The sequence below is a fragment of the Stenella coeruleoalba genome (assembly GCF_951394435.1).
Source record: "Stenella coeruleoalba genome assembly, chromosome: 1".
In the NCBI taxonomy this organism is placed as follows: Eukaryota; Metazoa; Chordata; class Mammalia; order Artiodactyla; family Delphinidae; genus Stenella; species Stenella coeruleoalba.
Window position 1 is genome coordinate 168182411 of NC_137169.1, and position 21847 is coordinate 168204257.

Here is a 21847-nt window from a genome sequence, read left to right on the forward strand (position 1 = left end):
AGTTGTGCAACGATCACCACCATTCGTCTCTAAACTTCCTCTTTCCCAACTGAAATGCTAAACCCATTAAACACAGGGCCCCCAGTCCCTGGCAACCACCATTCTACTTTCTGTTTCTATGAATCCGACCACTCCAGGTACCTCATAAAGTTGAATCATAACAGTATTTGTCCATGTGACTGGCTCATTTCACTTAGTGTAATATCCTCAAGGTTCATTCATGTTGTAGCATGTTGCAGAATTTCCTTCCTTTTTTATGACAATAATATTCCATTGTCTGTATATACCACACATTGCTTATCCGTTCATCCCTTGATGGCCCCTTTGGTTATTTGCACCTTTTGGCAATTGTGAATGATGCTGCTGTGAACATTGGTGTGCAAGTATCTGTTTGAGTCTTTGCTTTCAGTTCTCTTGGGTATATACCTGAAGTACCTGAAGTACCATTGCTGGGTCATATGGTAATTCTATGTTTAGTTTGCTTGAGAAACTGCCACACTGATGGTATTGTGTCCACTTTGAGTCTGTCTCCCTATCAGACTTCCAGGGAGTCTTCATCTTTGGCTCTGCAGCCCTACCTAGCAGTCTGTCTGGCACAGGAAACACTCACCCAGTGTTTATTACACTGACTTAACTGAGGAATGCCCTTGTTCCAGCCCCAGAGAACTCGCCCCAGAAAGCAAGTAAGAATTTATGTAAGAGGACTTAGAAGGATGTGATTTCACTCCCTTACTGCCAGTTTATCTCACATGATAAAGTGAAGAGAAAGCAGGTAACCATTTTTATAGAGAGGAGCCATCTGTGATTTAATTGAGGGTAGAGGACAAGGCTTCTTTCTTTTAAGGGTACTGGATTAGCCCCACACCCAGTGCAGACCTTTTTTAAAAAAAAATTATTTGAAAAGAAATTTTAATATAATTTTTAAAGGTTACTTTCCATTTACAGTTATTACAAAATATTGGCTATATTCCCCATGTTGTACAATACATCCTTGAGCCTGTCTTACACCCAACAGTTTGTACCTCCCACTCCCCCATCCCTATGTTGCCCCTCCGCCCCACTCATAACCACTAGGTTCTTCTCTATATCTGTGAGTCTGCTTCCTTTTTGTTATATTCACTAGTTTGTTGTATTTTTTTAGATGCTACATGTAAGTGGTATCATACAGTGTTTGTCTTTCTCCGTCGAGTACAGTCTTTTTAAACGTAAGGAAATGTATCCTCACAATCTAAGATTCATCCTTTCAGCGAGCACTAGCCAGGTACTTCTGTGTGCCAGGCCTGTGCGGTGCCTGGGGCTACCAGGATGCAAAGCACAGTTCCTGCCATTACAAGATACAAACGCACACACGTGCGCGCGCCTTCACACACACACGAAGCGGGGTGAATAAGCACCAAGTGCTGTGGGAGTTCTTGCAGGGGGTGTGGGAGACAACGCACACTGAGGAAGGTCAGGGAAGGTATCACACCCAGGAAGTGAGGCTGTTCCAGTCAGAGCGCAGCCTGTGTAAAGAGAGTAAGCCCAATAACATCCTTTTTAAAAAAATAAATTTATTTAATTATTTTTGGCTGTGTTGGGTCTTCGTTGCTGTGCGCGGGCTTTCTCTAGTTGCGGCGAGCAGGGGCTGCTCTTCGTTGTGGTGCGCGGGCTTCTCATTGTGGTGGCTTCTCTTGTTGCAGAGCACGGGCTTTAGGCGCGCGGGCTTCAGTAGTTGTGATACACAGGCTCAGTAGTTGTGACGCACGGGTTTAGTTGCTCTGCGGCATGTGGGATCTTCCGGGACCAGGGCTTGAACCCGTGTCCCCTGCATTGGCAGGCGGATTCTTAACCACTGCACCACCAGGGAAACCCCCAATAGCATCCTTATCGCTCATGATTCTTAGGATACCCCAAAGATCTCTGCCAGGTTTAAATCCCCCACAATATAAGACTGATGTGTGAGTGAAGCCATAAAAGAAGTTATACGACGATGGAGACATGAGGTCATATACAGTGGGTTTAGTAGCTTGTTTTTGAAAGTTTCATAGGTCACTTTGGTCTCATGGCCTTGTAATGTAAATGTCATTTAAAATATTCAGTTATATTTGACTTCATATTCTGGGGGAGTATGTGCTGAGGGCAGTGGGCACAGATCTTTGGGTTCTTCATGGTCTCAGGGTGTATCCTTCAAAAATGTCACACGTCGGGAGTTCCCTGGAGGTCTAGTGGTTAGGACTCCGCGCTTTCACTGCTGAGGGTGCGGGTTCAATTCCTGGGTGGGGAACTAAGATCCTGCAAGCGGCACTGCAGGCAAAAAAAAAAAAAAAAGTCATGGGTCAACTGTGGGTCAGTGTGTGAGCCCAGAGTGTGGGGGAGATGAGACCGTACAAAGGGATGACGAGCAGGGGCTGAATCATGGCAGGACTTTGCTGAGGGATTTGGACCAAGTCCTGGAGAAGATGAGAGACACTGAAAACTTAGGCAGAAGAGTGACATGTACCAAATTTTAGCTTCAATAGATCATTCTGGCCACTGTGTGGAAGGTAAATTGGAGCAGGGGCAAGAAATGGTGAAGACAAGTTCTCAGAGAGTGGAGAATGGTACCCGCTTACTGAGCACTCACCACGCACGAGCCACCATGTTAAGAGCCTGGATTGTTATTTCCCTTAGAAAAGGTCCGGAGACACCAACGGTCTTCAGCAGGGTGTATTTGAACTTCCAGAGGAGTTGGGTCTTTGAGTCTCCACGGCCACGCCAGGGCTGTGCAGAAACTTTGAGGTGGACTTGAGGTTGTGGTGCCTCCTGTCCGTCGCTGCAGCGTGTGGAGTCAGTGGGGGTAGTTACTTGAAGCTGCACCATGTGGGGTTGCTGGGCCCAAACCGAGTTAATGGTAAGAGGCTGGGTGGCTCAATCCAGACGGGCCAACACGTGGAGAGAGCCGAGCTGTGACACCAGCTGGGTTGGGGGCTGAAGGGAGCCTGAGGTTCGGATGCTGCAGGCAGCTCTCTGTGGTACCCAAGGCTACCGGCATGGGTATGCTGGGGCCAATGAGAGGAGCAGACAAGGCGCAGATGTGACCCATTCTGACACCATTCTGTCCCTTCCCATCCTGTCAGTTGGTCTGTGTCTTACATCTCCACTGCCTTGCCTGGGCTCTGGTTGTCATTTCTCCCAGCACCATTGCAGAGGCCTCCAATTCCTGGTCTGTCCCACATACTCCAGCCAGAATTAACGACTGAGAACATCATTCCAATGGCAGAAACCAACTTTTAATAGCTTATCATCCCCTGTAGAGCACCAAGGGAGGATAAAGTATGTTGTTAATGGTTTTGTTTGCATTTATTTATTTACTAAAGAAGATGGCAAGTCTTCCCTTTTTGTCCCATATTAATTTGGTTTGGTATGCACCATGTAGCGGGTACTCAAAGATATCCAGTGAATCCTTTATAAGACGATTGGTCTGGAAAGGTCAGGCCTGGGCCTGCTCAGAGGCAGAGGGGTGGACCCACTGAGCGTATGGGCTACCTTCCTTTCCTGGGAGTCCAAGTTCTGGTGTCTTCAAGCCTCCTTTCTCTTCCTTGACTCAGATTCTCTAAGATACTTAACCAATGGACAGCCTTCCATCGAGCGATTCCCCATCAGCTTTAAAACCTACTTCTCAGGAAACTACTTTCACCACGTTGTGCTGGGGATTTACTGCAATGGCCGCTACGGCTCACTGGGCATGAGCCGGAGGGCCGAGCTGATGGACAAGCCATTGACCTTTCGGACTCTGAGTGACCTCATCTTTGACTTTGAAGACTCTTACAAGAAATATCTGCACACAGTCAAGAAGGTCAAGATTGGGTTGTATGTCCCCCATGAGCCTCATAGCTTCCAGCCCATCGAGTGGAAGCAGCTGGTCCTCAATGTCTCAAAGATGTTGAGGGCTGACATAAGGAAGGAGCTGGAGAAATATGCCAGGGACATGAGAATGAAGGTAGGTGCAGGGGAGGCAAATGAGCAATGCAAGAGAGTTCTTTCCTCGTTCTCTCCCTCTCTCTCCCTCCCTCCCTCTCTCTTTCTCTATTGCCACGTGCCCTGTGTTTCTGAGATGGTCAAAAGTTTCTTGAGGTTATCTTGCTTAGTAGGCACCCTGTTAAAAAAATATCATTCAATTTTTGACATGGACAATTTAAGTCTCTTTGCATTTACTACTTTAAAAACTAGAGCTAAGTTCAATTTAGGTGTTGTAGCTGAAGCAGAGTCTTGGCCTGCAGTTCCTTCTCTGAGTCAATCTAAAATGTTAGTCATTTTATACTAAGGCTCTAGTTTTGTTTTATTCTGTTTTGTCTTTATAGTAGGAGTGGCCAGTCATCTCAGTTTCCCTGAAACTGAGGGGTTTCTGAGGAAATGAGATTTTCAGTACTTAAAGCCAAGAAAGTCTCAGGCAAGCCAGGATGAGTGGGTCACCTTGCTGTATAATCTAGTTCAGAGTCGTGTTTTCTCTCTGCTTTGCTTTGTAAGTTGCAAAGCCCTTTGGCATAAAATTCTGACCTGGAGTCACAAAAGCAAACAAAGGAGCATGCGCTCTGCTGGCTTTATATAAACTACACTCATAAGCCCTTCTTCCTGCGTTCTACTGGCTTTATATAAACTACACTCATAAGCCCTTCTTCCTTCTACCATGTCACTTCCAAGGTGACAGGATGCCTGTTTGTCCCTGCTCCTCCAGAGCTCGTGGAATCACTGAGAGAGAAAGCCTGTGTGTATGCTGAGACCCGCAGGGGCGAGGGATTATGCCGAATTCAGGCTTGGTTGTGTTTAGCGCCCGGGGACTTCACTTGGCAGCACCTGTAATGGAGATCCTGGATCAGCTGGACCCACTCTGCGCATGCGTGCGGGGTGGGCGGGTCAGAAAAGGAACAAGCTGGCTTCTGGGGCAACATGGATGGGACTTTGCCTTCGCGAGAGGGGAATTTTCTGAGCAACCAAACAGCCCCAGGAGGCTGAGACATGGGGCTCTGCTCCTCTCTCTGCCGTGGGGAAAGGGGCACAAGCGTAATCCCGTCATCCTCTGGGAAGTGGTACCTCTGCTTCTTGTCAGTGCAGCATGAGAGAAGCACATCTGTGTGTCAGGAGGAGGCCTCCAGCTCAGGGCTTTCTAAACCCCCGGATCATGAATGGGCAGGGGTTGAGATGCTGGGCTGTAGGAAGTCGCGAGGGCGGGGCTGTTAGGAAGCAGCGTGGTAACTCCTCGTATCTCCTCCAGCTCCTGAAACCTGCAAGTGCCCACTCTCCAACCCAAGCGAGAAGCCGGGGAAAATCACTGTCCCCCCGACGGAGGCAGGCGAGCCCCCCAAGACGGCTCGGCAGGCGAGACAAGTCGTGAGTAGTATTTCCTCTTCCCCAAATTAAGGCCCAACACACACGTTTGGGAGGTTGTCCTGGCCCTTGGGGATGAAGTTGTGTCCTGGGCTCGGCATTTGAAACAAATGGTGATCTCCAAGAGATCTGCCCCTCGTTCGGTGGACATCTCTTATGGAAAAGGATCCACCATGCACATCACCCACAGTGCTCTTATCCTCCTGGCTGTCAGATGGAGACACAGTTGGAGGGATAAGCCCCAGCTGGTGTGAGATGGAGAAACAGTGCGAAATCCCGGCAGCATGGAAGGAGCATTGGCCTTAGAGTTAGGAAACCCATGTCTGGAGCCAGCTCAGCTGCTTAAGGAGCTATGGGGCCTTAGGCATGTCATGCAGCCTTTCTGGGCTCAAGTTCTCTCACCCCAAAAATGAGATTGTTAGAAGTGATGAACTTGCCTAAAACCTTAGCCTTCTGTGCCCAGCAGAAAGCGTGATCGCCCTCCATGGATGGTGGCATCAGAAATAGCACTAGGCTCATCCTCTTCCCTGGTTGACTGTATCCTCCCCTGGTTTAGCCCTGAAGCTAGTGATTTCACACCTGCATCTTAGTTCAAAATGACCCACTTAAGTGATGGATTGGAGATGCTGAGGCTACCCAAAGTAACCAGCGATAGTCCACTGGCAAATATGTGGGTCATAATTACACTGGGAAAAACGACTACCTTGATTAATAGCAGCAGCACGCTGTGTCTGTCACATGGGTTCTCACCGTGCAGGGGACCGAGTGGTACAGGGCACAGAGGTCAAGCTTGGGCCCCGGCTCTGCTGCCTATTAACCTTGCAGCCTGGGAAAATCCTTTGGAAGCCTGAGTTTCCTCATCCGTCAAAGAGGATAAAAATGCTTTTCTTGCCTGTATCACAAGGTACCGTAAGGATCAAGTTAGAAGACGTAATGAGAGCGATTTGTTAATGGTGAACTGCTGTATGCAAGCATGTTACTGCCACATCAGTTCTGTAGAGGGAGAAGGGAGAGTTTCACGGTTTTCCTTTTTAGATGAAGCAGCCAGAGCACAAAAAAGGTTTGTCATCTTTTGCTGTGTCGTGTAGCTGGCCAGTGATGGCACTGGGGCTAGAACCCAGGTCTCTTGACTCTGGGAAGGTGGCGGGGGAGGGAGCATCGGTTCTGTTTTTGGAAGAATAGGACAGGACCACGTATTGTCAGTTCTGAGGAAGGTTTCCTGTTCGTCTCCCCTCCACCTCCCACTGCCAATCCCAGGCTTCAGCATCGACAGCCAGGGAGGCCTTGGGCAAAATGACTGCAACCCAGGGTTTGAAAGGGGAGGAAGGACAAAGCAGGAGGGTCAGGTGCTCCTCCTGTAGCTGAAGGTCAGTCAGGGTGGTTTCAACATAGGTGTGTCCTTTCAGGGAGCAAGATGGCTTCAAGCCTTTCATACATGGCCTCTGACCCTGATACCGACGAGTACCCTTGACCCTGACCCTAACCCTGTGTCTCCTCCTCTCTGATTCTAACATCCATTCATTGCTGTCCCTGAACAAAGTAGCAGTTGTCTCACAGGACTATGGACATGTAAGCCCTTCCGAGAGGGTCATTTGGCATAGAGTGAGTGACCCAGAAATGGGAATCTGGTGGCTCCTGAAGCAGGGAAGGGGGCCCTTTAATCTGATAGATTATCTTTCTGCCCGTGGAGGCCTGAGTCCTTTCCTGAGGGGCTCCCACTCTTCAGCAAACGTTGAGCAGTGCATAAAGTCTTTCTCTCCCCTTGAGACCCTGGCGTTCAGGGTACATGAAACCCTAGGCATTCTACCTGACGGATTTATGCACAGAATGGCAGCCGTTGGTTTCTAAGGCGATTCCTGTCCAAGTCATTTTACTTGGATCCACAGGAACTTTGCGGTCCAAAATATACTAAGTTTTTAACCAGAAAAAGTTACTGTGATCGCCCAGGGATGGTAAAGCCAATAAGATCTTAGAAACTGATTGTAGAGACAAAAGTCAGGATGACAAGCTGCTGGTGATGGTGGTGGTTTGAGTGGGGTAAGAAGGTGAATTTGAGTTTGGACTGTGGACTTTGAGGTACTTCTTAGGCACCCAGGGAGCGGGGTGTTTGTTGTAGAAGTTGCTGAAAATGCAGATCTGGAGTTGGAGGATGTTGGGAAAGAGAGATCATGCTTTTAGAGCCATCCCCTCAGAAGTGACAGCTGAAACAACAGCTGGATACATTTGCAAGGAAAGAAGGGAGAGAAAAGAGAAAAAGGAAGTGATGTCAAGGTCCTGAGTGGGCCAGAGGAAGAAGACCCAGCGTAGTAGATGTGGAAGAAACAGAGGGCGAGAGAAAGGGTCAGGAGTGTGGAGGCGTACGCCTGTGCCCGCAGAAAGCAGTGGGGAAGAGGGAGGGTTTAAACGGGGGATGAGGAAGTAGAAGTTGACGACTTTAGTCGGACGGCTTTGATCCTGCTGGGGCAGGAGGCCGACTCACCTGGTGGGAGTGAGGAGGTGGGTTATCAGTACAGGGTGAAGAAAGGGCTGCACACAGGGCCCATCTGAGGAGAGACAGAAGGATCCTATAACCCGGTTCTCAAGCTTGAGCAAACCTAGAACCACCCGGAGGGCTTGTTCAAACAGGTTTCCAGGCCCCGCCCCCAGCCTTCCTGATTCAGCAGATCTGGGTGGGGCCTGAGAAGGTGCCCTTCTCACAAGTTCCCTGGTGATACTGATGCTCCGGTCCAGGGACCACACCTGGAGAGCCACCGTGTGATCAATCAATGTGGGAGAACTGATTTGGAGATTGACTTAAAAAAAAAAACCCAGAACGTCAAGATGAAGGTCTTACGTCCGCTGAGAGGGGCGGATGAGGCCATTGAGTGTGGTTCAGGGGCTCAGCCCTGCCTGGTCCTGCCTGGGCCTCTGGATAATGAGGTTGCTGGGGTGAGGTTAGAGGGTGTGACCAGGGCCTGGACCCATGGTTGGGCCCCACTGAAGTCACTCTGGGAGGAACCCAACTGGTCTTTCTCCTGTGGGCCAGATAGAGAAATCTTGTTCTCAGTCACCCCCCAGGCCATGCCCCTGCTCTGACCTGCAGCTACTTTGTCGTGCAGCCAAGGCACGCAAGCACACCGGTGCCTGCAGAGGACGGCTGTTAGACTGCCTAGGGTGTGAGTGCAAAGCCACCCTCTAGTGTCAGGGCCCACCCTCCTGAGGCGTGGGAGTGGGCCTGGGAAGGGGTCAGGAAGAAAGACGTGCAGGGACTTGAGATTCAATTCCACCAGCCTCCTTCATGCCCTGAATCGGTCCCAGCTGTAGCCGAGCAGGGCCCAGGAGGACACAGGTGGCGGCTCATGGTTCAGTGAAAATGTAAACTTTCCCAAAAAGGTGAAGAGTGGCTACAGGCAGCCTCTGAATCCCTTGGACTCATGACCCTTCTCCGCAGCCCCTTCTTCTGGGCAGAGCACTGGTTCCCAGGAGTCTTCCTTCATAAACTCCTCCCAAGGTCAGAATATGGGGATTTTTTTTTTCCCAGTTAGGGCCAGGTGGCCTTGGTTGTTTGCCCATCAAGGGAACCCAGGTGGCTTGTGGGTTCCTGTGGACAATTTGATGTGAGCAAATCCAGTAAGACCACGGTTATTCTTGGTGGTGGAAGCCCCTGCCGCTTCTTTTCTCCTAGTGTTTGGAGGTCAGGAGAGGAATCTAGAGGGCAAATATCTTGGCTGAAGTTTCACAGTGGATGGAGGAGTTACGAGGGAAGAGTCTCTCCCCGGTTCCTCCTAAACCCTGACTTGTGGGTTGCAGGGCTGGGTGAGGGATGACAGGGGCCACCATGTGTCGGAAGAGAGGGAAGAGAGATGCAGGAGATGAGAGTAAAATGAAGACTGTGAGAGGTGGGGACCACGGGAAGAACTGAGCACCGGGTCCCTCCATCCCTCTCCGGCTCCCAGCCTCCGCCATTGCAACAGACTAGAATCCAGGACAGCCTGGTTCCTAGAGGTGTGTCTGGAGAAAAGCAGCTTCTCAGCTTCTACCCATGGCCTTCACCAAGCAGGCTTTTCTCCAGGTAATCTTGCTTTTGGCTAGGAAATGAGAAAGTGATCAATTTGATTATGACCCCATAACTCCATCCAACTCTGGGCATCCTACTGTAGCATGGTCAGGATTAGCAAGGGTTTGGTGATTCTCACTGTGTTATTATTTCAGCATCACCTACGGCCATCAAGTCATTTCTAAATGTGTTGGGTGCCACAGTGAGGCCGGGGAGTGGCCCAAAGGGTGGAAAATTACCATAACAGGCGAGAGGCCCATCAGCTGTGGGGCCCCAGCCCCTGTCTGTGCGTGGATAATTTTAGTGACTTTATATCCTCAGCCACCACCTCCCTGCAGCTGGAGCTACTTCCAGCCCTGCATTCCTCTCCCTTTTTGCACATGTCTGAATAATCCTTCTAGGAAGGAGGATCAATGTCACTGGGTTGACAGAGAGTCAGCTGAGTGGGAGGAGGGCAAGTAGCAGTGACTACCTTAGTGTCAGCTGAGACAGCGTTTCAAGAGAGAAACAGGGACCCCTCCACCCCTCCACCCACGAGTCCTTTCTCGTACCTGCTGCTCCTCTAGGAGTGTTTAGAGAAGCGTCCACACGGAACAGCCAGGTTGTTTCCTGAAGTTCTTACAGAGTCAGGGAGATGGAGGTTAGATCTAGGTGTAAAAGGCCTTTTGCGAACTTGAATCAACTCCTCTACAACTCTGGGCCTCAGTCCCCGCTTAGCTCTTCACTGAGGGGTGTTCACAGAGGTTCTCAACAGGAGCCAGGGCGCCCCCTGGGGGAAAAGGGTTAGAAGTGCAGTGGGAGGGGAGGGTTTTGCTTATCAACAGTGATAATGCTCCCATTAGGGCCTGGGAGCCAAGATGGTAAATGCCCTGCAAAGCTATGGACCATCCTCCCCCGTAAAGAACCATTCCACCCAAAATGCTTCCACTGAGAACCCCAGATGCTCCCTGGGGTCCTTTCCGTCTCTGACAGTCCACAGCTCTTGGCCTGCTGACTGTAGCCTGAACCCCGGGGAGTGGGGGTGAGTGGACAGTGGTTTTCTGGCTGGGCTGCCTGTGTTCGCATGAAGGCAGCTCCTACCAACCGGAGTGACCCCGAGGAGCGTTCTTCTGAACTGGGGCAAGAGTCCCTCAGGACCCACAAGACCATCTTTCTCTTCTCCCCCGCTCTGCCTCCTTTCTTCCCCTCTGTCTCTGCTCTCTTCTTTGCTGTTCACAATGTTTTTTTTCTTTCTCTTTGATTTCCCTTCTTTGTCATCTGTCTCGAGGGCACTTCGTGCCTCCAGTGGGCTTTACTCACCCTGCTGGAGACCCTCAGGGTCGCAGAGGTTACTCACCCCTGTGAGAGTTCTCCTTCCACTGCTGGGCCACAGCTGGATGAGGGAATTCCTTCTCTGTTCTATCACCAGGCTCATGAAGATGCCTCCAGGCAACTGGTTGAGTGAGGCCCTCAAGTCACTTCTAAATGAAGTCATAATGTAGTCATAGGAGAAGCAGTTTGATTCCATGATCTAATCACATCGAAGATATTTTGAATGGGGCCCAAGAAGTCATTCTCTATAGACCCCAAATGAGAAAATCTCCCCAAGGAGGGAAAGGGGAAAATTGCCTTCACATGGAACATAGCAGGGGCACAAAGAGGGAGAGAAAACTAGGAAGGTTATGGAGGGAGAAGTAAAGCCTCCACGATGATGTGGGGTTTCTTTCCAGGAGCCCAGAGAAGGTAGTCTCCAACTCAGAGGCCCGCCCTGCTTCGTTCCCCAGGGGATTTCATGTGGTCCAGGGTCCCCGGGGATGCTTGAGGAAACCAAGATGGAGTGATGGGCCTTATCAGGAAAGACTGCCTCTGGCAGAGTGGGTCAGGAGCCTCCAGAGCTGAGGATGGAAACAGTCATGCCCGGTTGGGGTTCCTACAGGGGTTCTCTGCCATGGAAAGGGGAGGTGAGATCAGAGCCTGGAAGCTGTGCCCTGGAATCTCAGTGGCCCATGGCTCTTGGTCTCTGGCCAGAGCTCCTGGCCGGGGAGGGCTTGGAAGAAGGGGCAAAGGGCTGGAGGATCTTTTCAGAGCCACATCTCTCTCGCCTCAAGCCTGTCTGTTCACATAGCAGCCTCAGCTGTCTGCCCTGTCAGCTGCCAGCAGTGGTGCCTGCGGTCCTGGGAAGTAAGGAATGTGAGCAAGGAGTAGGCTTTGAATGAAGGTGACAGGTGGGCGGGAACCACCCAGCGTTCGTGCCTGAGGCGTACCCACATGGGCCATGAGTCCTAAATCAGGCCCTGGCCTGCCCTGACTGCTGCCAGACTAGACCAGAGAGGAGGGCCTGGGGTCTCCCTGAGCTTGTGAATGCGGGGCCAACACCATCCCTGATTTAGTCCGTTCCACACCCTTAACGCTGAGGACCGAGAGATTAACATTGCTCCTTTACCTGTATCCCCTTCTCGAATCCAGAGACCACAAGGATCACAGCTCAGCTGGTCCTTGCGAGCGTGTGGTGTGTGAGGACGGTGTGTGTGAACACGGGCACGTGCACCCCCACCCTGAGGGGCTGTGACCTCAGGGGAAACAGGAGCAAGAAGCATGAGCAGCCCGACTGGTGGTCTGTGCGTCCCCATCAGGCGGCCCTGAACTGGACAGAGCTGGGCCCTGTCCCTGAATCAGTATCTCACACTCGTAGGGGAGAAGCAAGAGGTAAATTTCCATTGGAAGAAAGGGGAGTGGATGGTGGCTCCACTGAGCTGCCATCTGTCTTGGTAACCCCAAGACTTGCAAGGTGCTTGGCACAAGGTGCTGCTTAATAAATTCTTGTGAATGAGTAAGTAGCAAGCAAGTTTCAGGAGCCCTGCTGTCCGGCTGCCACTCAGGCCCTCTGACCCACCCTACCCAGTAACAGCTTGGGGGCTGGGGAGTTGGGATGTGAGGAGAGGAGATGCCCCAGACACGGCCCTTAGTCGGAGGGACAGAAAGGGGACTGGGTGGTTTTAGGGAAAACGCTGTAGGCTTTTCCTCCACTTACTGCCTCTTTCCCGAAAGCCAGTGTCACACAGACGCACGCCAACTCATTCAGCCCCAGGATATGATGTTGTCCCCGCTTCTGTCCCCAACGTGCTGCCATCACTTTCTGGTTCTGATGCTTCTTGGCGGCTTCAACACCAACATCCAATCTAGCCGAGCTCTTCCTCGTCCCTGAGGAAGACACGATGTGCCACCTGGAGACAGTTCCCTCTGCCCGAACTGTCGAGGTGTAGTTAGCGAACACTAGGTTGTGTGTGGTGAATAGCAGTGGCACGTCTCACAGAATACCTTCTCCGTGGAACAGTTGCCCTGTCCTCCCCAGCCCACCTGCACAACTCCGCTGCGGCTGACTCCTGGGATGCAGGCCTGAGGGTGGGGCTGAGGGTGGACCTGGGACCAGGCCATCAAGCCGTCACCCTGGTTCACCCTGGATACAGTTGGGGCTGGGATTTTCCATTTGTGCTCGGAGAGGAGCGCCCCCTTTTCCATCCACAAAGTGCATCAAAGGAAACCTGAAGTCCCTACCCCGCTTCCCCTAAAGTAGAAGGTGCCCGAGAGCTTTCCAGAGGAGAATCCTTTGATTTCTTTTCCTTGTTTGGACTGGGGAGGGGTTTGGAGAAATATATTGTTCTAAAATAATAACCCTGGATCTGATGCGAGGTTCTGGGCAAGCGCAGACCCGGCTGAATCATTATCCTGGTGCTTGTGTTTCTTAAAGATAACCCCCCCTTGCAATATTCTAATTATAGCCAGGGGAGTACTTGGAAGAGGCCTCTCCACACTCAATAGCTCCCCCAGCTCTGGCCCTGACATGAGCTGGCAAGGACTGAACAGTATTTCTGGCTAGGTCCACGGGCAGGTGGCATGCTGTGATAACCCACTTCTGCCCTTCGCCAGGCCAGGAAATTGTAACCAGTGTTGCTGAGAAAGAAAAGGGTTTCACCTTACGGATGGGTCACTAGGAATCTCAGTTTAACTCATTTTCTGCCAGTGTTAACCTTTTTTTTTTTCCCTCTTCTGGGTTCTGGGCTCTTGCGGGGAGGTGGGAGGGGTGGAGATACAGAGGAAGGAGACAGCTTAGTCCCTTTCCATTGGAAGCCCCCAAGCTGTCTGTCGTCACAGAACCACATTCAGCTGTACAAGTAGGCAGGTTCCCCAAATAGCTTTCGGAGATAAGGTAAAGCCTCTCTTACGCAGAAAAAAAAAAAATTCTTCCTACTTGTTAATTCTTCGAATGGTGTCATGGTGGCTTGAATTCCTGGCTTAGGACTTTGTTAAAATAAAAATATCCCATGACAAACGTAACAGAATGAAGTCCTATCAGCTGTTTACACGTTAGTCAGAACTAGACAAAAAAATGTATCCAGAGGTACAGGTGCAACAGTGGGGATTCACAGATGAATTCACTTGATCCCTGCTCTGAAGTTGTTTGCAGTCTCTGAGGCAGGCACAAGGATTATGAGCCTTCGAGATTCTTTAGCAGATGTACAAAAGGAAACACCAGTGCGTACAGAGCAAGGAGCAGTGTGCTGTGGGGAGAGGAAGTTAGAAAATACTGCAGGGGAGAAGTGGCATCTGGGCTGGTTCTTGAAAGGATGACAAGAAGACAAGCAGGAGGCATTCCAAAAGCCAAGGTGCAGAGGCAGGAGTGGCCTGATGTCATCTTCAGATGCTTGGGAGGATACTTGCGTGGGGATGGGGGTCAGTTTGCATCTTGGTCAAGCGCATGGGCTCTAGATTCTGGGGAAGAACTCTGGTTTCCACCACTTGCTAATAAGCACACGACTTTGCTTTGAGCAAGCTTCCTAACTTTCAGTGCCTCCCTTTCTTCCTCTGTAAAATGGGTAGTAACACTGTCAGCGCCATAACGTTATGGTGAGAATGAATTCACCCATGTAAACTGCTTAGAACAATGCCTGGCCCAGAGTAAGTGCCTAATAAATAAAAGCTATTTATAACGGTGATTTCTCAGCACCTGGAAGGTGTGGGGAACTGGTGGAAGTGATAAGGAAAGGTTTAGAAAAAGGAGGCCAAAGAGCCCCCAATTATTTATTTATTTATTTTTGGTCACACCGCACGCACGGCTCATGGGATCTTAGTTCCCTGCCCAGGGATCAAACCCGGGCCCCTGGCAGTGAGAGCGCTGAGTCCTAACCCCTGGGATGCCAGGGAATTCCCACATAAGAGCCCCTCATTAAAGTGCATCTGTTTTCAAGGGTGCTGAGAGCAGAACATGGGAAAGGTAAAGGGAGAAATTTTCAGGGCACAGAAAGTTCGAAAAATATGAAAATTCTGTTCATCAGGGCTGAGGGGATCCAAAAGGAGGAAGCCAGGAGAGTGGGCAAAAAGTGGCTTCTGAGGAGGTGGCAAGCATGTGGTTTGTGCCTGTGGCCTGTCGCTGCAGTGACCCCAGGGAAGCCCTCGTTACAGGGCTGAGTGGGTAGGGTTTGTTCTCTCCTTGACCTACCCTGTCGCCTGTCCTGCCACTGACTTTCCAGCAGGTGCTGTTGGTGAGAGGACCGAGGGAGAGAAAATAGGTCAGTGCAGAGTTATCCCAACCCCTGAGAAATGATATGAAGCTAGGGTCTTACTAGCATTATTCTCATATAGGAAGGGCAGCACCTTTCGAGTCTCAGGAGGAGGAGAGGTGTGACTTGGTGTTGAGGAAGATGCCAGGCCAGGAAGAAAGCATGTGCAAGAAAGGTTCAGAAACTGGGGTGAGCTAATTGGTAGGTGCTGCGAGGACTGTGGAGCAAGGGATTCTCTTGTTAAGCACAAGGGATTGCTAAACTTTCAGAGGCAACGGGAGATCTAAAGAGCTGCCATGGTAGAAAATTATTTCAGTTGCTATAGGGAATGATCCCTATTGAATCCTTTTCTAAAGCAAGGAATGCACATGGGTACTTCAAGCTTATCCTTTGGCCAGTGGATTTTTTTTTTAATAAATTTATTTTATTTATTTTTGGCTGCATTGGGTCTTCGTTACTGCGTGTGGGCTTTTCTCTAGTTGCGGCGAGCGGGGGCTACTCTTCGTTGCAGTGCGTGGGCTTCTCACTGCACTGGCTTCTCTTGTTGCGGAGCACGGGCTCTAGGCGCGCGGGCTTCAGTAGTTGCAGCACGTGGGTTCAGTAGTTGTGGCTCGCGGTCTCTGGAGCACAGGCTCGGCAGTTCTGGCGCATGGGCTTAGCTGCTCCACGGCATATGGGATCTTCCCGGACCAGGGCTCGAACCCGTGTCCCCCGCATTCGCAGGCGGATTCTTAACCACTGCGCCACCAGGGAAGCCCGGCCAGTGGATTTTTGACTACTGAATTTTCTAAAAGTGGGGCACACTGCGGAGGGGGGGAGTAATTTACCTTTCTAACCACATTTGCCTTAGGCTGATGCTAACGTAAGGGGAGTCCACTTGAGGGAGAAAGTTCGTATTAGCTATTTGTGAAGACAGCACCACGCCAGGCAAGGAGACAAAACAGACTTCTTTCAGGCTTTATGACAAAATGAACAAGATATAGATACATATGGACTGTGAACCTGGCTTGTCTGCAAAATCCCTAGTTCTCCCCACATTAGTTGGCCAAGGACTAGGGCAGAAATACAAGTTTAAGTTTGAATCCTCAAGCAAAAGCGTGCTCCCTTTAACCGTCAACTCAAGAATGGCTCTTGCAGTTGTCCCCGGAGCCACTCTACCAGGCCTGAGGCAGTGGCTCTGTTTATAGGGAATGGCTAATCTCTAGGGCATGTATGTGCTGGAGGACACCATTGCCCTGAAGGTCAGAAGCCTTAGGCTCTTTGATACAATGAAGGGTGTAGGCAAGGAAGCATTGGGATTTCTACCCACAGCCGACCATATTTATCAGCATCATCTGTGTATCCTGGGCACCAGGAGAAGATACACAAAGGAATGAGAGGCATGATTCCTGACCAATCAAGCAGGGCACGTGGTCCAGCTGAGAAGTAAGCCCCGTGCAACGGAGACAAGAAAGGTTACAAGTTATTTTAGTAGTGCCAAGTAGCAGGTCAGGGAAGGTTTTTGTACCACTTCGGATAATCTAGTTTCAGAGGGGATGATCATAGACTGCTAACGACTGTTCAGAAATGGGACATCTCTGAAAACAAGAAAGGGAGGGAGAGAGGGAGGAAGAGGGGAGAGGGAGGGCCAAGGAGAGAGAGAATTAGAATGAGAACGTGAGGGGTGGTAGAATTTGTTGCTGAAATTAAGCCTGGTGTCCTTTATCGAGCAGCACCCTAAGTAGAAGCTAGCTGTTGATTTCTCGTTCTAGCAACGCTGAATGACTTGGACCACATTCATGCCAAGGGAAAAACAAATTTACTGCTAGGAAATCTTTCAAAGGTATAAACCAAGAAACTTTTAAACAATTATATTTTCATTTTGGTCTCTCTCTTCTTTTATTAACACTTAAGACAAGGTTCAAGTGTAACCTAAAAATGTCTTTGATCTTCTTGTAAAAACGTGAAACTTTTCAATTAGAACCCAGACATACTGGTTTACAATCTGGGTTATGTCTTACCAAAGAAGGTGAGGAGGAGGCTTTTTTTTTTTTTAAGGAATTTTGCCTTTTAAAAAGTTTAATTTATTTTTGCTGTGTTGGGTCTCCGTTTCTGTGCGAGGGCTTTCTCTAGTTGTGGCGAGCGGGGGCACCTCCTCGTTGTGGTGCGCGGACCTCTCACTGTCGCGGCCTCTCTTGTTGCAGAGCACAGGCTCCAGACGCGTAGGCTCAGTAGTTGTGGCACACGGGCCTAGTTGGTCCATGGCATGTGGGATCTTCCCAGACCGGGGCACGAACCCGTGTCCCCTGCATTGGCAGGCAGATTCTCAACCACTGTGCCACCAGGGAAGCGCCAAGGCTCATTTTAGAAATGGAAAAAATTGTGAGATAAATCATGAGAACACTTAGGTATGATTTTATATTGGGAAGTCACCTAGGAAGTATCTTCAATGAAGACAGATGATGTGCTACTGAATGATTTCTTTCCCCACCTTGAAGTACTTTCTTACGACTTCCTATAAATGCTTGGGTGTACTGTCATATTGGAAAGTGCTTGAGAAAACGTATTTAGGGAAGAGAGGTGATTTGCCACTGAATGATTTTCCACACTGACCTGCTTTTACAGATGAATTCTAAAAGATTCATCCTGATTTTATACCCTCAAGCCTGGAATGAATAGTGACTGAGAATCTTCACAAGAACCTGAGTCACCTGAGACATCTTGTAGGTGCTGGGCTTCCCCAGGGCAGCGACACGAGGAGGCCAAGGTTTCTAGGAGAATCTGGTTCAGATGTTCAGTTCTACTGTAGTCAAACGTTTTTAGACCCTTGCAAGGTTTACAGAAACTAGGTTTCAGAAGTTAGTGTGACCAAGTTCAGGCTTAAAGTTGAAGAAACTCATTCAGCAACCTGTAAATTTTTTTTGAACTCTACAATGAAAGCCTATTAAAAGGTTCCTTAAAACCTATAAAGGTGGACTTGAGAAACAAGAGGTGGAGTTGGGCGCTAAGGCTGGTGTGTGTGTGTGTGTAGGGGGGGCAAATACCAAAAGGGTAGAGGTCCCTGACAATACTGAATGATCTTTCTGTCCCTTCCCCTCTCGCCTACCGTCTTTCTTTTACCCTTAGGCCTGCATTGCCTGAAAAGAAGGTGGCTGATCTCAGCACTCTGAATGAAGTGGGCTATCAAATCCGAATTTAGGCCAGCAATACAGCCAGCAACAGGGCTTCTATGGTGCTTCTGTCTGCACTTTACCCAGCATCTTCAGGAGGAACTGCAACTATTTATTAAGAACTTGTGAATTTTATTTGTAAGGGTTCACTTGGAATAGACTCTGAGTGGGTGGTAACAATGAACTTTAAAAAAATTCACGAAGGGACAACCATGAAAAGGCTAAGTAATAAATCCCACTGCGGTCAGACTGTCTCCCTCACTCCAGATAGAAAGGATAAGACCATAACTGTAGTTTTATATTTTCCCATTTACCTACATTCTTTTACTTGTTTTAAACAGCAGTAGTGTATGTTCATGAAACCCTCCCTCCCACTTTTGATATAGTAAGGTAAACTCAATCAGTATTAATGTCTTTTTCAGCAATAACAGCGGCAAAGATTGGTGGGGTCTTTTTGTAAGCAGTCAATATTACCTCAGCATCTTGACATCAGATATGCAAATTTAATGGTGTTTTGTTTTTTTATATTCTATTTGTATTGTTTCCCCAATATTTTCCATGGGGATCTCCACAAGGTCTGGAATTTTTTTCCTGGTGCACACATGTGATGAAATTTAAGGTATTATATATGCAAGTGTTTTACTAGAAAAGCACTGAAATTCTTCTGGCAATACGGGAAACCATTTTCCGGACCTTGGAGTTACTTCTTTCTTAAATCTTTCTTAGAGCATTCACTGACAGCAGTTTTTGTTCTTTCAAAACAAAAGAAAAGCACGTTCAGAAGCTAGTCTATGTTCTGTCACTAACATTTAAACTTTGCAGAGTCCAGCAAAAAGCACACAGGGTCATGAACTGTTACACAAATTTAGCAGTATTGCAATTACCTCTGACAGTAACACACTCAAAGGCACAGGCCAGGAGTGAATCAGTAGGTCTTGAGAACCAGCTAACCTTGCTGATCCCATTTCACCTGATTTCGAAACTCTAAGTCAGGCCTCGATTCTGAAGGACTCACTGTTGTTAGAGATGTGTTCTGATGTCTTATATTAAGACCAAATACAACACGATGTGATTATTTTCCAGTACATTGCTTTTAGGTACCACTTCAGGATGCTTAGGAACTGGTATTGGAAAATACAATGAATTAGAGAAGCAGAACCTTAGTTTTAATGGAAAAGTCTTCAGGTACAGTGTTACACCTTATAGTGTGATTTAGTCCACGGAGCACAGTATGAATATCCGGCCTGCATATGGTAGTTACAGTGTAACTTCTGGCTGCAGACCACACAGAATAACTCTAACAGCATACCAAGTCTGTATGTTATCAAGAGTACAGCTTCCGTTTCATTTGTTTGATCTTAGCAACCATGCCAACTCATGAGACCAAAAGGCATATTTAAGTGAAGTCTGCTAGTCAACAAAAGTGTTATTTCAGTCTCAGTACTTCCCCCTCTGGTTTTCTTTGACTGAAGTGTACATCTCAGTTAGATTAAAATACAGCATAAGTTAAAAATTCGGAACTTAACCACTTTCCTCAAGAATAGTACTATCAGTTAGCAGAATTTAAAATGAGTTATCCTTAATCTTCACAAGATGAACCCATCTGCAGCCTCATGGCTGCTTGTATTTAGATGTTTGCAGTCGCCAGTGAATCATTTCATTCTCATTCTAAAACAATACTGACCTAGCTCTCTCTCTAGATGAAATACCATCATCTGTTTATCAATCTGAAAATACTATATCCAATAAGTAGACTACTTATAACACTGCAATCATTCTAAGAGCTTGGAATAGGATTTTCCAAGTATTAAGTACTGTCCAATCTAAAATATGGAATGTCAAGAGTTGCATAGCCTCTTGTTTCCCACAGAAAAGGGGAAAGGAATAGGAATACAGCCTGTTTCTAATATGCTGATGTATAAGCCTTAGAACTGCCAACTGGCTTGATGATTCAATTAGTAACCTGATTTATTCCACACTCATTTCTTGATTTTAAGATTCATTTCCCCAAAGCAAGAGTTAGTCACAGAAACATGAAAATTAATTTAAAATGTTCTTGGTTGTTATTCTATTTTTATTGCCTATGGAGTATGTTAATTTCTAAGAGATATGAGAAAGGCAACAAACTCCTACATTCTAGTGAAGTAATTTAATTGATAAGGCAAGAAAAAAAAAAAAAGACATGATTTACCCCCTAGAACTGATTTTAAAACTGGCTATAATTCAAAAGATAAAAAACAAAACTATGAAGTGATCTGAAATCTAGTTTTTAAAGTTATTAATGCAAGAGAAATTTTATGCTTAAGCCATTATGGCAATACATGCAAAGTTTAAATGAATGACAGAAATTTTGATTCTAGACTACATGTTGTGCTGTTTTGAGTACACTTTATTTCAGAAAGTGGTATTTAGTGTTTTCTATACACTCTGAAATCATGAGCATTTCACTTTTTCTAAGTCAATTATTTCATAAGGATTTTAATAGATATTGGTAAATAGAACTTTGGAAATCTTAATTCAGTATTCTTACTATACCTGAGGCTTTTGTAAGCTATAGTTTTATGTACAACCTTGTACAGTTTTTTTGACATGCAATTCAGAATCTTGTTTATTCTCTGGACTTTGTTCTGGCCAACACATTTTTTAAAAATCTTTTAAGAAAAACTGTGATTGTTTTAGTGGGTATTTTTCTAAGTAAATGAAAACTTGTATAATGGTATTTTAGAGAATGCCAGATAAGTGCATGTTTCAAGTTAATGTTTTTCTCATCACTTGTATGTTTATACACAGCATGGGACTTTAATAAAACCATCCTGGAAACTCAAGGATTGTTTTCCTTCTAAAAATATAAATGGTGTGATTTTTTTCTTATTCCTCTTACTACATACTTGTCCTAGTAAACTAATTTATCACTCTCTCACCCTTGTTGGTAAACTAATTTATCACTCTCTCACCCTTGTTGTCATCCACAATTTTCAGACTCTGTGTTAAACATCACTCTATTTTGGTGTATCTTAATTCACTTATATTTTGGTATCACCCTAAGTAATAAAGGCTGAAAAGGGTAATGAAACAATTTAGAAGAGGCAACAAGTCAGTTACACAGCTTAGTACATCTACCACAAAATCTTCAGGCACAGATGTACTAGTACAATAATATATTAGGTAACTTACAGGGAAAAAGTGCAAATGACTTGACGTGAATGTTTCTCCAACCCCTTGAATTCTCTGGATCTTAGTTTTTTTATGAAAGCAAAGGGTTAAAAGCAGATCGCTGCTAAATTCCAAAAAAGATGATTTCAAACACGCATACTGATAGCAAAGGCTACATACAGTAAAGCATTTCATTACTCCATAATATATCCCTTTCCATTTAAATAGCATAGGGAATTCCCTGGAGGTCCAGGGGTTAGGACTCTGCTTTCACTGCCATGGCCCAGGTTCAATCCCTGGTCAGGGAACTAAGATCCCACAAGTCGCAGGGTGCAGCCAAAGAAAAAAAAAAACCCCCCCCCCCCGCCCCCCACACACACTTGGATAGCATAGCGCTTGAGACTGGGAGATTTGGTTTCAGCAATTAACCAAATTTAAATTAATTTAATTTTGGCAGATAAATACAAGGATCCAACAGAGTTATTAACTCTTTGGACCAAAAAAAGTAAAGAAAATGGACGTTAATTTTAGTGGAGCTTTTTTTTTATATATAAATTTATTTTTGGCTGCACTGGGTCTTCATTGCTGTGCACAGGCTTTCTCTAGTTGCAGCAAGTGGGGGCTACTCT

At 47.4% G+C, this 21847-nt stretch overlaps 1 protein-coding gene across 1 annotated transcript in view; it reads left to right on the plus strand.

The window, feature by feature from the left end:
• VASH2 (vasohibin 2) overlaps nt 1-21547 on the plus strand; it is a 37891-nt gene extending 16344 nt beyond the window's left edge. The window contains exons 6-8 of the mRNA XM_079939688.1: nt 3577-3958; nt 5231-5346; nt 18022-21547. Coding sequence (XP_079795814.1) covers nt 3577-3958; nt 5231-5346; nt 18022-18094 — 571 coding nt within the window. The 3' untranslated portion in view covers nt 18095-21547. The remainder of the gene's footprint in view (nt 1-3576; nt 3959-5230; nt 5347-18021) is intronic.
• Nucleotides 21548-21847: the final 300 nt, after the last annotated feature.